The sequence below is a fragment of the Odocoileus virginianus genome, chromosome 5 (genome assembly GCF_023699985.2).
Source record: "Odocoileus virginianus isolate 20LAN1187 ecotype Illinois chromosome 5, Ovbor_1.2, whole genome shotgun sequence".
Taxonomy (NCBI): domain Eukaryota; kingdom Metazoa; phylum Chordata; class Mammalia; order Artiodactyla; family Cervidae; genus Odocoileus; species Odocoileus virginianus.
In genome coordinates, this window is record NC_069678.1 from 18,493,982 (window position 1) to 18,508,389 (window position 14,408).

The 14,408-nt window shown below is 49.7% G+C and overlaps 2 protein-coding genes and 1 long non-coding RNA gene across 4 annotated transcripts; 2 read left to right on the forward strand and 1 right to left on the reverse strand.

Moving 5' to 3' along the window:
- The first annotated feature begins 1,049 nt into the window (after nt 1-1,049).
- On the forward strand, nt 1,050-5,160 carry TOMM40L (translocase of outer mitochondrial membrane 40 like). 2 transcript variants are annotated; one of them, XM_070467665.1, is made up of 10 exons: nt 1,050-1,892; nt 2,103-2,352; nt 2,644-2,711; nt 3,010-3,102; nt 3,388-3,489; nt 3,635-3,740; nt 3,931-4,053; nt 4,167-4,243; nt 4,427-4,529; nt 4,668-5,160. In XM_070467665.1, the coding sequence occupies exons 2-10, from the start codon at nt 2,238-2,240 to the stop codon at nt 4,805-4,807; spliced, it is 927 nt and encodes a 308-aa protein (XP_070323766.1). In that variant the 5' UTR covers nt 1,050-1,892; nt 2,103-2,237; the 3' UTR covers nt 4,808-5,160. The 2 variants fall into 2 exon arrangements, with proteins under 2 accessions (XP_070323766.1, XP_020762723.1); XM_020907064.2 differs by lacking the exons at nt 1,050-1,892; nt 2,644-2,711 and having other exon boundaries at nt 2,237-2,352.
- Nucleotides 5,161-5,376: 216 nt separating this feature from the next.
- On the reverse strand, nt 5,377-10,013 carry NR1I3 (nuclear receptor subfamily 1 group I member 3). The gene is made up of 8 exons (XM_020907059.2): nt 9,907-10,013; nt 9,219-9,349; nt 7,873-8,042; nt 7,306-7,445; nt 6,931-7,076; nt 6,719-6,835; nt 6,431-6,536; nt 5,377-5,653 (listed from the first exon to the last, which is right to left on the reverse strand). The coding sequence occupies exons 1-8, from the start codon at nt 10,011-10,013 to the stop codon at nt 5,524-5,526; spliced, it is 1,047 nt and encodes a 348-aa protein (XP_020762718.2). The 3' UTR covers nt 5,377-5,523.
- LOC110146303 (uncharacterized) lies at nt 9,934-14,115 on the forward strand. The gene is made up of 3 exons (XR_002316499.2): nt 9,934-10,021; nt 10,538-10,710; nt 11,015-14,115. It is a non-coding gene; the product is annotated as an uncharacterized lncRNA (long non-coding RNA).
- The last annotated feature ends 293 nt before the right edge of the window (nt 14,116-14,408 follow it).

Sequence of the window (14,408 nt, forward strand, 5' to 3'; positions counted from 1 at the left end):
GGGGTCGGAGGCAGGACCTTAATGGATGCCAAGGGGATATATTTTAGTCCTGTTCAAGATTCATTCCTTTGGGGCCTGGGAGCAGTAGTCCTTGGATCTGAATCCTTCAGTAAGCAGGATTTCTAGGGTTTCCTTCTGTTGTTATTTTTTTTTTTCCTTCTGTTTTTTTCCTGGAAAACTTTGATGTATCAGATCTAATGACCTCAGCCCTTGGTATCTTTGTACCATTATGGGTAAATTTCATCTCCCAACCCTACCCCCATTCACTGAAACGTGGCAGAGAGGTATCGTGAGACAGAAGAAAGGTGATAAAATAAAAAATCAGGGACAGGGGTGAGGGGAAGACGGGTTAGGAGAATAAGGATCAGGGCCAGAGGCCAGGTGTGATTGACTCTGTACTTTTTTGAGTTAATGTGTAATGAATGAGATGGGGGAGAAAACACTAGAACCAGAATGACCTTCCTGAGTGCAGATGAGCAAGCACAGCCCACCCCCAATAAAACAAATTCAGAAAGCAGCTGCTGCTCACCCCACACCCCCCCCCCAACCCTCCCCACCCCCCCATCATTGGAGTGCTCTGGCAGGATAAAGGTTGAAGGTCTCTGGGCATTCGATCCCCTTATCAGTTCCAGGCAGTGGTCAGTCAATATGAGTCAGCAGGGGCCATAACATCCCTCCGACCAAGGCCCTGGCCCTTGTCCCTGTCCTGATTATGAGGGAGGACAGAGATGCATTCCCCAGGCCCAAGGCATTTGGGTGAAATCAGCTAAATAGATATCACAAGTATTTGTATCTTTCATCCTTTGACCTCTTCCTAAGAGATGGGAGTGGTGATGTGAGAGCTAGCAGGGGAGGCGACCAGAGCCTACGAAATTTTATTCTATCTTCAACTATTCCCCTGTGGAGCACTTAGTGCTTGAAAGAGCGCTCCACTGATTTGTCCCTGGCTTTGGAGCGGAGCGCATTTGAGGGCAGGAGCCTATACTTCTCGATTTTATTTGCCAACTCTGCCTAGGGAACCTTTTCACTTTCTTTCTTTCCTAGGGAACCAGGGAAGGAACGATCAACTTCAGAGGTCAGGTGTTTCAGGGACTACTGCTGAAACTCAGGTTGCAGTCCCTGCTCCTCTACCCCAAACTGTCACACCCATTCCCCTTCTACACAGCGGACAAGAGGGTGAACTTTAAAAGGTTTGGACCTCCAGGAGGGAGGGTGAGTCCCTTTTCCTACGGAGAGCTGTACCTATGAGTGGAATCCATTTGAGGGTGTCCTGTGTACTGTGAAGGACTGCGAAGAGCAGTCCCCACGGGTTCGTATGGGTCTGGGTGGGGGCGGGGCCCCTAGGAGAGGTCTGAATCTGTTCGAAAGAAGTATTCAGTCTTCCCTGGGCCACCTTTCACAGGCTATATGTCTCCAGGCTACACAGTGGAGGGAACTTCAGTGACTCAGGCCCCAAGACGCTCCCTCTAGTGTCTTGCTCATTAAAAGGTTTTCCCCGACCTTGGAGAGGCAGGGCAATTTAACGCCATCTATTTCAGTAGATCTAAGGACCTAACCAATCAAGTACAGCCTGTCCCCGCAGTGCCGGGGTTGGAGCTCTCTGGACGGAAGGTCGGCCACTCTTTTGCGTTCTCCTCTTCTATTGGCCAATGCTCGGCAGCCAAGCAGCCTTTTCTTTTTCTTTTTCTTTTTTAAAAATCCATTGGGCGGAGCCCAATCAAGGAGGGTTGGGTCTCTGAAATCTCTTTTGTCGCCCGGTTCCAAGATGGCGTCCGTGACCACGCTGGGGTTGCAGCGTGAAGCCGCAGTTGTGCCATCACTCAAGATGGCTGCCCCCATCAAGATGACCGGGGTGTGCCTGGGGGAAAGGGGCAGCACGATGGTCTGAGAAGGTAAGGGTTATTGCCTCATTGCAAGCCTCGCCATAGGGCCTAGGGATGAAGAGTAGAAGGACTAGGAAGCTGGGTAAAGTCTGTGGTGGAGACTAGGATTAGAGGGTGGGGGAGGTTACGAGGGTGACAGCGGGATTAAAGATGAAATGGGAGTGTGCCTGGGGTTCAAGCCCCCCACCGGTGCCCTCCCCCCTACTTTTCCCGTTCCAGGTCTAGCGTCGGACTATGTGGAAGTTTCTGGGGCTGGGGAGCCGGATAATGGGGAGTGGGGCCCGTGTAGGGTAGAGTGAGCAACAGCGTCCTTTGCCAGGCGAACCCCGGCCCCTCCCTGACCTCTCTGCTGAAATGGGGAACACACTGGGCCTGGCACCTATGGGGGCTTTGCCCCGCCGGAGCCCCCGTCGAGAGGAGCCTCTCCCCAACCCTGGGAGCTTTGATGAGCTGCACCGCCTATGCAAAGGTGAGCAGACACCCGAGGCATTTGGGCGGCTCACGTTGAAGGGGCAGAGCAGGGCGGGGTCTTGAGTGCTGGGTGTCCAGTGACGGGAGCTGAAAAGGGGAGATCACAGCTGGGGCATGCAGCCTCACGGAGGATCAGGCACCCCCATGGAGTGGAGCATTTCCTGTTGCAGGACTTGAGAGGAGGTCAGTTCCTCCAAAGCACTTCTGTGGGATTGAAAGGGGAGACTACTTCGTGGGGTAGGGGTTCCTTGTCTGCTTATTCCTTCCCTTCCCCCTCCCCTCCCTTCAGATGTATTCCCAGCACAGATGGAGGGAGTGAAGCTCGTTGTCAACAAGGTTCTGAGCAGCCATTTCCAGGTGCTCCCACTTCTCTGGCCCCTCCTTACTATTCCTCCCTGCCTGTCCCTGGATCTTCTCCTTTCGTTTTGTGCTCCCCCCTTAGCCAGGCTATATGGGACAAAAGAGGAGGGATATGGGGCCCTTTTGACTTCCTTTGCCTGTGGGACTTGTTGCTTTTAATCCGGTGACCCTCTGTATGAGTTGGAATGTTTGGGTTTCTTAAAAGACCTGCCGGATGGGGAATAGATGAAGGGTAGGATGGGGGATTGAAATGGAGCAGGAGTGCTGTCTCCTGCATTGATTTCTCTTTCCTCAGGTGGCTCACACTGTGCACATGAGCGCTCTGGGTTTGCCCGGCTATCATCTTCATGCGGCCTATGCAGGGGACTGGCAACTTAGTCCCACTGAGGTGAGGGCTCCACTCCCCTGGGTTATCTCCCCCGAAGCCCAGTTGGGACTCAGGCGTAGAGGAGGAGGAAATGTGTTTGTCATGGGGAAGAATGGGCAGGGTATGTCCTCTGTGTTTCTTCTGAATGGGAGAAGGTGGGGGGAAACCCGTCTGTGTGATGAGTTCAGAGTTTGTCTTTGTGATTCCACTAGGGGGTGCTGCGTACTGTTAAAGAAATCCTACGTTTGGATTGAGGCTGAGTGGGGCCCCTCCCCTCCGTGTTACTGACTGGACACTCTTCAACAGGTGTTCCCCACTGTGGTGGGAGATATGGACAGCAGTGGCAGCCTCAACGCCCAGGTCCTGCTCCTCTTGGCAGAGCGGCTCCGAGCCAAGGCTGTCTTTCAGGTGACCGCGGGTCCTGCTTTCATCCACTGAAGCATTTCCTCTTTCTCCTCCTCAAGTGTTCTGCCTGGTGGCTGAGGGAGAGGAGTAGAGGCAGCAGTGATTGCAAAGAGAGAGGGAGATTTTACTTCTTGCTCTCCCTATCTAGACGCAGCAGGCCAAGTTCCTGACCTGGCAGTTTGATGGCGAGTATCGGGGAGATGACTACACAGCCACTCTGACCCTAGGAAATCCGGACCTGATTGGGGAATCAGGTGAGGAATGGGTACAGGCTTCTTTCGGTCTTGGCCACCCACCTGCTGATGTTGACTATGCCTCTACATTGTCTGTACAGTTCAGGGATTAGAGAAGAAACTCTGGGGGCAGGCTGCGGCGGGGGCCGTTGGGAATGAGAGAGCAGGCCTATCTCTATGACTGACTCCGGGTCTCCCCACTCCCCCACAGTGATCATGGTCGCTCACTTCCTGCAGAGCCTCACTCATCGACTGGTGCTGGGAGGAGAGCTAGTTTATCACCGGCGGCCAGGCGAAGAGGGGGCCATCCTGACACTGGCTGGGAAGTACTCGGGTATGGGGTGAGGAAGAACAGTGAGGGGGAGGGCAATTCTGGACTTGGCTGGAGGTTGTGGCCTGTGTTCTATTGCAGTAACGGTCTTTTTTTTTGTACTTTGGTTTTCACAGCCGTACACTGGGTAGCTACGTTGAATGTGGGATCAGGTGGGGCCCATGCAAGTTATTACCACAGGGCAAATGAACAGGTTAGTCTACTGACCCCATCCCCTACCCCCAACAAGTCCCTGCAGACCCTCACAGGCCCTGCTGGCCTGCTGTTTTTCCTGCCCACACTATGTATACATTTCATGCATGCCTTCATTCTGTCAGGACTCCTCTCGTCTTCACTGAGACAGATCCGTCTCCCATCCTTGCCCCACCGTTCTCAGGTTCAGGTTGGAGTGGAGTTTGAAGCAAACACAAGGCTACAAGACACAACCTTCTCCTTTGGTTACCACCTGACTCTGCCCCAGGCCAACATGGTATTTAGAGGTGAGGGCTGTTCAGATGATATTCCAAAGTGCTGAGGGATTGGGGCAGGCAGTGGGAGGGAAGCGCTGCCTTAAATCCGCTGACCCCTTTCTCCAAGCCCTGTTAAATAACATAGTGTGTATTTCTCTTCCCCAACAGGCTTGGTGGATAGTAACTGGTGTGTGGGTGCTGTGCTGGAGAAGAAGATGCCCCCCCTGCCTGTCACCCTTGCCCTCGGAGCCTTCCTTAATCACTGGCGCAACAGATTCCACTGTGGCTTTAGCATCACTGTGGGCTGAGGTCACCCCAGAGCCAGCCCACACAACAGTTGGAGCCTCCGAGTCAGGTGTCCTGGGGCCAGAGCCCTCCAGAGCCCACCTTGCTGGGTGACCTCTGGGTCCCAAGAGCAGAGTGGGGACAGGCCCACACCCTCCTCAGAACTGAAGCTGCCGCAGGGGCAGCTGCTGAGGCAGTGGTTTGAGTCTCCCACCTCTGCCATCAGTCCAGTATCATTTTCCCATGCTCCTATGGCTCCGGACTAGGGGAGAAGAATTAAGGGGTGTATCTGGCTGAATTTTCTCTCCTCACTCCCACCTCCTCTATTTCTCTGTGGATTAAAGCTCCTAGCCTCTTTCTCTTCAGAGCAGAAAAATCTGCATGGGATTCACTCCCCATCCTGTGTTCCATCCCAGAGTTTCCCAAACTGGGAAAAGAAGGACTGAAGGGCTAAATCTTTGACCTCAGAAAGTGGGGCCCACCTATTCCCAGAAGGAGCTTCTTTACCTCTTAGCCCTGAGGCTTCCTCCTTCCCCATCTTCTGTGCTTCCAGAGAACAACTTTGTCCCCACAGCACTCCTCACTCTCCCTATTACTGCATGAAGAGGCAGTTACTGCTTTAATCTGTCTTTGCAACCAGTGGGCTCCCTGTTTACTGTCTGCAATCTCTGGCCCCAGGATTCTCCCCTTTCCAGTCCAACGTGTCCAGGTGGGGCTGGGAAAGGAGGTAGATTGGGCCTCAGCTGCAGATCTCCTGGAGCAGTGGCATCATGGTGGACAGTCCCTGGATGTTCTGGATTTGGTACCAAAATGCATCGTGAATGCTTCGGAGATCAGCCAAGAGGCCCAGCAGCTTCGCATATAGAAACCTTTGTGGTCACCAGGGAAAGAGGAGAGAAATTAGGCAGCTAAGAGTCTTGTCCTGAGGCCCTGACCCCCTGAATTGCCTCTCAGTGAAGCTAGGTCTGAACACCAAGTTCCAAGGGGGCCTCTTTGTGACACTGATTGCTCTCACCATGCTGTTTTTCTTGAGCCAGAGGGCCAGGTGAGAAGAAACCCCTGCCTTGGCCAGATCTTCAACTGTGTGGATCTGGCCTTGTAGAGCAGGTTCTAGAAGGTGGGTATGTTCTTTGGTATGATAACGCACCCCTCTTCTGATCAAACTGGCACATTCAGGAATAAGCAACACAGAAGTGGAGTGTGCCCCAGAGCCTGGTTAGCTCATGGACTGTGGAACCAGGGACTGGCTTTGACCATGAAACTGAATGACCATAACTTCAAGGGGAATGGAAAATTAAAGGAATTGGACCAATGGAGAGGAGGGGAAGGGCCGAGAGAGTGAACAAGACTCTTGATAAGGTTGCTTTAGTCTGGAGAGGTTGGCTTGGTGAGGTGATAGATGTCATCAATCTCAGGAATGCTATTACACAGAGCCTGTGAGCTACCACTTTGCATCTCTGCTGAATAAAAAGATCTGGAAAAAGTGAGATGAAACAGCAGTAGGAGCCATTTGAATGCCGAAACTCTGTGAAACGGGAGGGAAGGACTAGATCCCCAGGGGCCCTGGTGTTCCAAAGGAAAGGACAGTGAAAGTACTCATCCTGAGTTCAGTTCACCCAGCCTCCCCGTGCCCAATCCCACCATACCGGTGCTGGGGCCGCGGCTGCTGGCCTTGGATGTAGTTCTGCAGAGTCAGCGCCATCTCCTCTTGCAACTGGTCGATCTCCTCCCTGCAGGTTATTCCAGGCCGGTCTGTAAGATAGGGAGTCAGGAAGGATAAGATGGGCGGTTGTGGGTGGCTTGGAGAGCCAAGACTGGGATAGACCCACTCCACAGGTTTGAAGACTACAATGCCTGGATGGATGGATTGAGGGAGCTGGGAGTTTGGGCAGAGGTGGTAGAATGGAAGTTTCTGGGCTTTGGGGGACGCTCACCAGGAGAGAAGAGGGCCACTGCAGCCATGAGCACATACTCAGGCTCCCGGAGCTGTAGTCGGCGCAGTGTCCTATGGAAGCCAAAGATGAACTCCAAAAACTCTTTCTGGAACCCCGCTGTGGGAGATACTAGGCTTAGGAGCCTGTGGGTCACCTCGCTACGTACCCTACCAAAGGAATGCATGCCCTCCACTGCCCGAGCACCATCTTACCTTGTGCTGCATCTTCTATGGTGTAGCGAAGAGGCCCACAGTGGAAGTTTTGTGTTTGGAGAGAGAAAGTGGTGTTAAGTGCAATTTGACAGATTTCTATAGCTGCTCCCTTGAGAAGGGAGATCTGGTCCTCCATGGGCAAGGACCTGTAAGAAGCAGGAAACCTGCACTTTAGGCTGAACTTCAGAGAGGGAGAGGAACCCCCAGTTCTTATTGAGATGCTTAAAAGCCAAGCTGAGAATTCAAGATCCGGTACTTGAAAGGGCTGAGGGATGGGTTAGTTTGGTTAGTGAGTTTTTTGTTTTTTTTAATGGAGTGGTATTATAATTTACTGGAGCAATTTCTTCCTGAAAGGCACGGGGAGGAGTCACATACCGAAAAAGGGGCAGATCCTTGGTGAACTTGATGATTTGCTGTACCATGAAAGTGTTGACATCTGCAAAATGCATGAGAAGGGGCAGTACAGGCACCAGGCTGGGCAAACGCTGGTGATGGCTGAACAGATGAGCTGGTGGCTGCAGAGATCAGAGCCTGAGTGAGAGGCCCCAGTCCTGGGGGTCTCTTCTAGGTATCTAGTTTTATCTGATGGCTCAAACAGTAAAGACTGCCTGCAATATGGGAGACCCAGGTTTGATCCCTGTGTTGGGAAGATTCTCTGAAGGAGGAAATGGCAACCGACTCTAATATTCTTGCCTGGGAAATCCCATGAACAGAGAAGCCTGGTGGGCTACAGTCCATGGGGTCACAAAGAGTCAGACACGACTAAGTGACTAACCCAACAGCTTTATCTTGGAAGGATTCCAGGCTGAGAAGGCTGCCTCGGCTGGGGTTCTGGAGAAGTCCTGTCCTCTATCAGGGCATGGCACACAGTCCCCTCCCTCAGGCCAGCCTCCTTGGGCACCCTTTTTGTCTTATTTCATCTTGAATCCCATAGATGCTCACCCTGAACTGCACAAACTGGTCAAACATGGAGCCCACATGGCGAGCGTGGGCCCCCAGGAGTGTCCGGACTAGCTCTTTCTGCTCCTTACTCAGCTGCATCGATGCTTGCTGTGCCCGTCGCTGGGCCTGTCTTGCTCGCCGCAATGCCAGGGCTTCTGCTGATAGGATCACTGTGCCCGGGGAAGGGATGTGACAAAGCTATTGAGACCAGCAGAGAGCACATCTCTCTGCCAGCCCCTGGCTTGAGACCCTTGGACACTCTGCACAATGGATACAAGGAGGGAGGAGAGTTCCTGAGGTTTCCTTGGGCTCGACTGGAGTCCCAGAGGCTCCAGGTGGTAGGGGATTCCTGTACATTTTCTCCGACCCATGGGACACTGGCAGAAAACAGTGCACTGTGGGAGGGAAAGGAAGGGTGGACAATAAAGTGGGGAAAGTATTAGGAGATGTTTGGCTTCTGGGGGAATATTGAAGAGGGAGGGCTCGTGATACCAAAAACATCACCTTGTGTTGCAATAGCTTTATAATTTCAAAGCTTCTGAGGTTAGGTCTCAGTGAATGAAACAATCCCATGAGTAGAGAGGGCAGGTGTGATTTCCATGTTTTTCAGAAACACAGACAGGCTGACATTCTAGTTACAGGTCCAAGGTCACAAACTACTGATGTGATATAGACTGGATTCAAGATTTTTTGACTTCTACAGTTTCTTTTCTACTGCTCCATGGTGAAAAGTAATGTCATGTCACAAAGAAAATAAGGGTCTGGTGAATACTGACTCTCCAGTTTTCAGCTGAGTGTCCTTAGGCAAGCTGATTCCTGTTAGTTTAAGTTTATTACAAGTTACATTGTCTTTTGGGGGCTGAACCTAATTACTTGGCACTGAGAAAAAAATTAAATCAATCATTGAGTAGCTAGTAAGTCATAGGCACTATACTTGAGAGAGAGAGGAGAAAAAGCAGGCCATAAGAATACCTAGGAAAAGAGCATTCCGGGTAAGAGGGAATGGCAACTGCAAGTATGAGTTACGTAAGTCCCCTGGAGAGGGTGCTTTGGTGTGTTTGAGAATGGCATTGGCATCAGTGTGGCTGGGATGGATTGAGCCAGGGGAAGAGGAAGAAGTGAAATCTGAGAGGTGGTATGGCAGACATGGGACTGTGAGACCATGGACAAGAAGAGAGGTGAGGAGCCCTTGGAGATCTGAGCAGGGTAGAGACATTGTCTGACTTGTTTCAGAAAGCTTCCTCTGTCTTCCACGTGGAGAATAATGTTGTGGGAACATGGGCAAAGCATAGTCAGTGGGTGGGGGGGACACAGTGGATTCTTGGGATGGTAGGGGGCCAACTCACTGTCCTTCTTCATGCCAGCATCCAAGCACTTCTGCAACCTGCAGGCTGGGCAGTGGCGCCTCTGGGCCTTGTTGACCTCACAGCTTCCAGCGAAGGGGCATGTGAGGCTGGTGCTTTTGTTGACTGTTCTCCTATGGAGACAGATGTTGTGAGGGTCAGGGATGGCAGCAAGCAGGTGGGTGTGTGAGGGGCTACAATGATACAATCCCAAAGAATCTATGGTAGGGATTCCCTGGTGGTCCAGTGGTTAGCACTCGGTGCTTTCACTGCCAAGGGCCCGGGTTCAATCCCTGGTTGGGGAACTAAAATCCAGAATCTAGGGTGACATGGGCTAATCTGAGCTGTGTCCAGAAGTCCCTAGGGGTAGGGAGGACACAATACATCTGAAGCATTTCCATGGGGCACCCAGTCAGTCAGTATAGACTACGCTAGTTTGGTGCTTTGCAGGTGGTGAGTACACTTGGCTAAGGGGCTGTGTCCAGAGGACACACACTCTGCCTCCCTCTGTTCTTCTGCCACGTGTTTATACAGTGTGGAGGTTGCCAGTGGGTCATGTGCTAGCTACAGGGTGGTTGGGTTCCAAGAAGCAAGAGTGCTGTAGCCGGACAAGCCCTGGCGTGTGCCGAGGCTTAAAGGCTGCCTGGCAGGCAGTTTGGGAGGTTGTTTGTGTTGAGGAGGAGGTTCTCACCTGAAGAAACCCTTGCAACCCTCACAAGTCAGGGCATGGAAGTGGTAGCCTGTAGCCCGGTCCCCACACACTGCGCAGTTCCTCGGCTCATCTTCCCCACTGGCCATGGCTTCAGGTATTGGGGTGGCTGTTGCAGGCCCCTGAATTTGGGAGGGGTTAGCAGTCAGCTCTAGACCCCCCTTGACATTCGACCCCCGTTCTGCAGAGCCTCTCCCCAAACCTCCCCTGGGCCTGACCCCCTGCACTGTCTGCACTTCATTGCTTGAATCTCTGACCCCCAAAAGATCTCCTACCTGCTCCTCTTACACAACATGTAACCTGCAGGCCACAGAATCTGGTGCTGGATTCTTCTCCCCAGACACCCCCTCTGACCTGCTTTCCGCTTGATCTCAGGAGCTGCCAGTGTTTAGAGTTAGGGATTATGGCCCTCGGTACCTGCAAAACAAGGAACTTCTGTTGTGTGTAGCCTCCGTTCTCAGCGGTTACCTAGATGGGGCACAGACTCTGGACCCAGGGCAAAGACTTGGGTGGGAGTTTTTCCCAGCATGCCCGTGGTGCTGGCTGCTGGCACATGGGGAGGGACCCTGGCAGGAGGAGACCTCGTGACTCATTAGAAACTGCTCCTTATCAGATCCATAGCGACTCCCTACTGCCAAGTTTCCTGTTAGATCTGCAGCGTCCTCTGTGTATGGATTCTGGACAAGCTGAGAGGATGGAGGGAGAGAGAGAGACAACAAGCTTTTCCACATGCGGTATGTCCGCAGTAAAAGAATAGGCATAACAATTGTACACTGCTCCTCTGAGGTAAGTTCTTCAAAAGAGACTGGGGCCTAATTAAGAGCTTATCTATAAAGAGCTGGAAGAGGCACCACTTCCGAAGCAGGGAGGGCTGAGAATTAAATCAGAGTGGCCCCTAGAACGTTAGAGGTATTTGGGATTGATCTGGGGACTCGTGCACCAGAGATGGGCTTCATGGGAGTGTGCCCATGAATTCATACAGGCTCTGTGCTCAGAAGGATCTTGGGCTTGTTTTAATGCTCTGATATTTCTACTGGCTTGAAATTCTTAATGATGTTTGAAAAAGGGACTCTGCATTTTCATTTTTCAGTGGGCCCTGCAATTTATGTACCTGGTCCTGTATGGAGCCAAGATGGAGGACTTCTAAGTAATAAGTTTAAGAATCAGAAGTAGGAGCCTTCACCATGGTTGTCTATTGCTGCTGCTGCTGCTAAGTCACTTCAGTCGTGTCCGGCTCTGTGTGACCCCACAGATGGCAGCCCACCAGGCTCCCCTGTCCCTGGGATTCTCCAGGCAAGAACACTGGAGTGGGTTGCCATTGCCTTCTCCAATGCATGAAAGTGAAAAGTCAAAGTGAAGTCACCCAGTTGTGTCTGACTCCTAGCGACCCCATGGACTGCAGCCTACCAGGCTCCTCCGTCCATGGGATTTTCCAGGCAAGAGTACTGGAGTGGGTTGCCATTGCCTTCTCTGATGGTTGTCTACTGCTCCATAAATACTGAAGAATATTTTTGCAAGTATAAAAAGTGTGCGTGTGTTCAGATGGCCAAGAGGCACTTGAAAAGATGCTCAACATCATTAATTATTAGAGAAATGCAAATCAAAACTACAATGAGATATCACCTCATACCAGTCAGAATGGCCATCATCAAAAAGTTTACAAGCAATAAATGCTGGAGAGGGTGTGGAGAAAAGGGAACCCTCCTACACTGCTGGTAGGAATGTAAATTGGTGCAGTCACTATGGAGAACAGTATGGAGATTCCTTAAAAAACTAAAAATAGAGCTACCATATGACCCTGCAATCCCACTCCTGGGCTTATGTCCAGAGAAAACTGGTTTGAAAGGATACATGTACCCCAGTATTCATTGTAACACTGTTTACAGTAGCCAAGGGATGGAAGCAATCTAAATGTCCATTGACACATGAATGGATGAAGAAGTTGTGGTACATATATACAATGGAATATTACTCACCCATTAAAAAGAATGAAATAATGCCATTTGCAGCAACATGGATGGACCTGGAGATTATCATACTGAGTAAAGTAAGTCAGACAAAGACAAATTCATATGATATTGCCTATATGCAGAACCTAAAAAAATGATACAACTGAATTTATTTACAAAACAGAAACAGACTCACAGACATAGAAAACAAATTTATGGTTACCAAAGGGGAAAGGGGGGTGGGAAATATAAATTCGGAGTTTGGGATTGACATATACACATGACTATTTCTATAATAGATAACCAATAAGGACCTACAGTATAGCACAGAGAAATCTGCTCAATATTCTGTAGTAACATAAATAGGAAAAGAATATGAAAAAGATGGATACATGTATAACTGAATCACTTTGCCATACACCTGAAACTACAGTATTGTAAATCAACTACAGTTGCTGGTATTTTTTCATTGCTAAGCCATGCCTGACGTTTTGCAACCCCATGGAGTGTAACCTACCAGACGCCACTGTCCATGGGATTTCCCAGGCAAGAGTACTGGAGTGGGTTGCCATTTCCTTCTCCAGGGGATCTTCTTGACACAGGGATCTAATGTCTCCTGCATTGGCAGGAGGGTTCTTTACCACTGAACCACCAGGGAAACCCGAATCAACCACAGTTGATTAAAATAGAAATAGAAAATTAAAAAGTGAGAATTCTGAAAAGAAAAAGTGTGTATGTGTGTATACAACACTCTCTCCCAAATTTATGAATGGAAAAACATAATTTCAAAAGCTATTTGGATGTGTTGGGGATGGGTACTATGTTGGATAAATCGATCCTGGATAAATCTGATCGTGCAAACACTGCAATAAGGTACAAATCTCAATCTTTCACCTTGAAAGTTCTTTCTCAGTGCGCATCTCCATGGGTGTTTGTTGTTCCTGCACTTATATAGTCTTCTACCACTAGAATATAGCATTTTTTCTTTTTGTCATATTGTTCGTTTCTTCAGTTAAGGACTAAATTATAGCTAATGTTGCTCTGACAGTGAGGTAAAAACCAAATTCAGGCTAGAACCATAAAAATACACTTAGAGACAGAGATAAGAGCCTGGGTTAGAAAGAGCTTCATTTAGGTCCTCTTCATCTCAAGTAGGTACAACATCCAAATATGTGTAACTACTGCATTATGAAGTAAGCCGAGTTCCAGAGAGCACAGACTTGGATCCGGTCCTTGCATATTTATGTGTGTGCATCTGTTGTTATCTTTGCTTGAGTGGGACTCTTGTGAGAATTTACACTAACTCATTCAATCAACAAATACTGAGAACCTCCTATATATTAGACACTAGGGATAAAAAAGATAAATAAAAGCCCAAGGGAAAAAAGATGAATAAGATGCTCTCCTGCCCTTGTGGAGTTTAAACGTGCAGAGTGGGGAGACAGACCTTTAAGTAGATATTAAGAAATATAACCAGAGACTTCCCTGGCAGTCCAGTGGTTAAGACTCCATGCTTTCAATTCAGGGGTGCGGGTCTGATCCCTGGCTGGGGAACTAAGATCGCACTGGATGGTGAGGCAAAAAAAAAACCAAAAAGAAATATAATCAAATCACTGATGATGCTATGCACAGAGCTTTATGGGACCACAGAAGAGGGACATTTAATCCTGCTTTGGCAAAGAGGTGTTGAGGAGGAGGCAGGAAAGGCTTTCGGAAGGAATGACAACTGAGTTGATTTTTAAAGGATAATGAGGAGTTAGCCAGATAAAAAATAAAAGGTAGTTCAGGAGAGGGTGCAATCTGAGAAGTTGGAAAAGCCAGATACAATAAAGTAGATATGGTAGAACCACAAACAGGCTTTTCTTGCTGGAGCATAACATTTCAGGCTGGGATGGGAAGAGAGAAGTCTAGAGAGATGGGATATGAGGTTGGGATGTAGGCAGTGCTGGTTCATGGGAGACCTTGTGTGCTGGAGATAGCAGCTTAAGTCCATCAGGAAGCTTTTAAAGGGTAAAATGGGAAATGACATGGTCAGATCTGTTGTAGATATCTAACTACTGACTGTTTGGAAGATGGATCCGGGTGTTGGGGGCAGGACTGGAGGCAAAGAAACCAGTTGGAACTCTTGCCATAAAGTAGATGCAGGGTAAATAAGCCTGATCTAGGATAGTGGGAGGATACAGTGGAGGAGAGGGTTTTGAAAAATACATGGGAGGTGAAGTACTTGGAACTTGGTGAAGAGGAGTTAAAGATGACTCCAGGTTCCTAGCATGGGTGATTGAGAGAACGGTGGTACCACCAACTGGGGTAGAGACTACGGAAGGAATATGGGGCCCTCCACACTTGGGCCCCTATCCACTCTGACAGTTGCCAGTTTCTCCTAGCATTAAGTTATTAGGTACCCACTCTGGTGAGGCACTATGGGGACGGAGGAAAGAGAAGGGCTCCTATTATCATGGAATTTACTGTCTGATTATGGAGGCTGCATAAATAAATGGAACTCCCAGCACTTACAGGAAATATATAATCAAACTC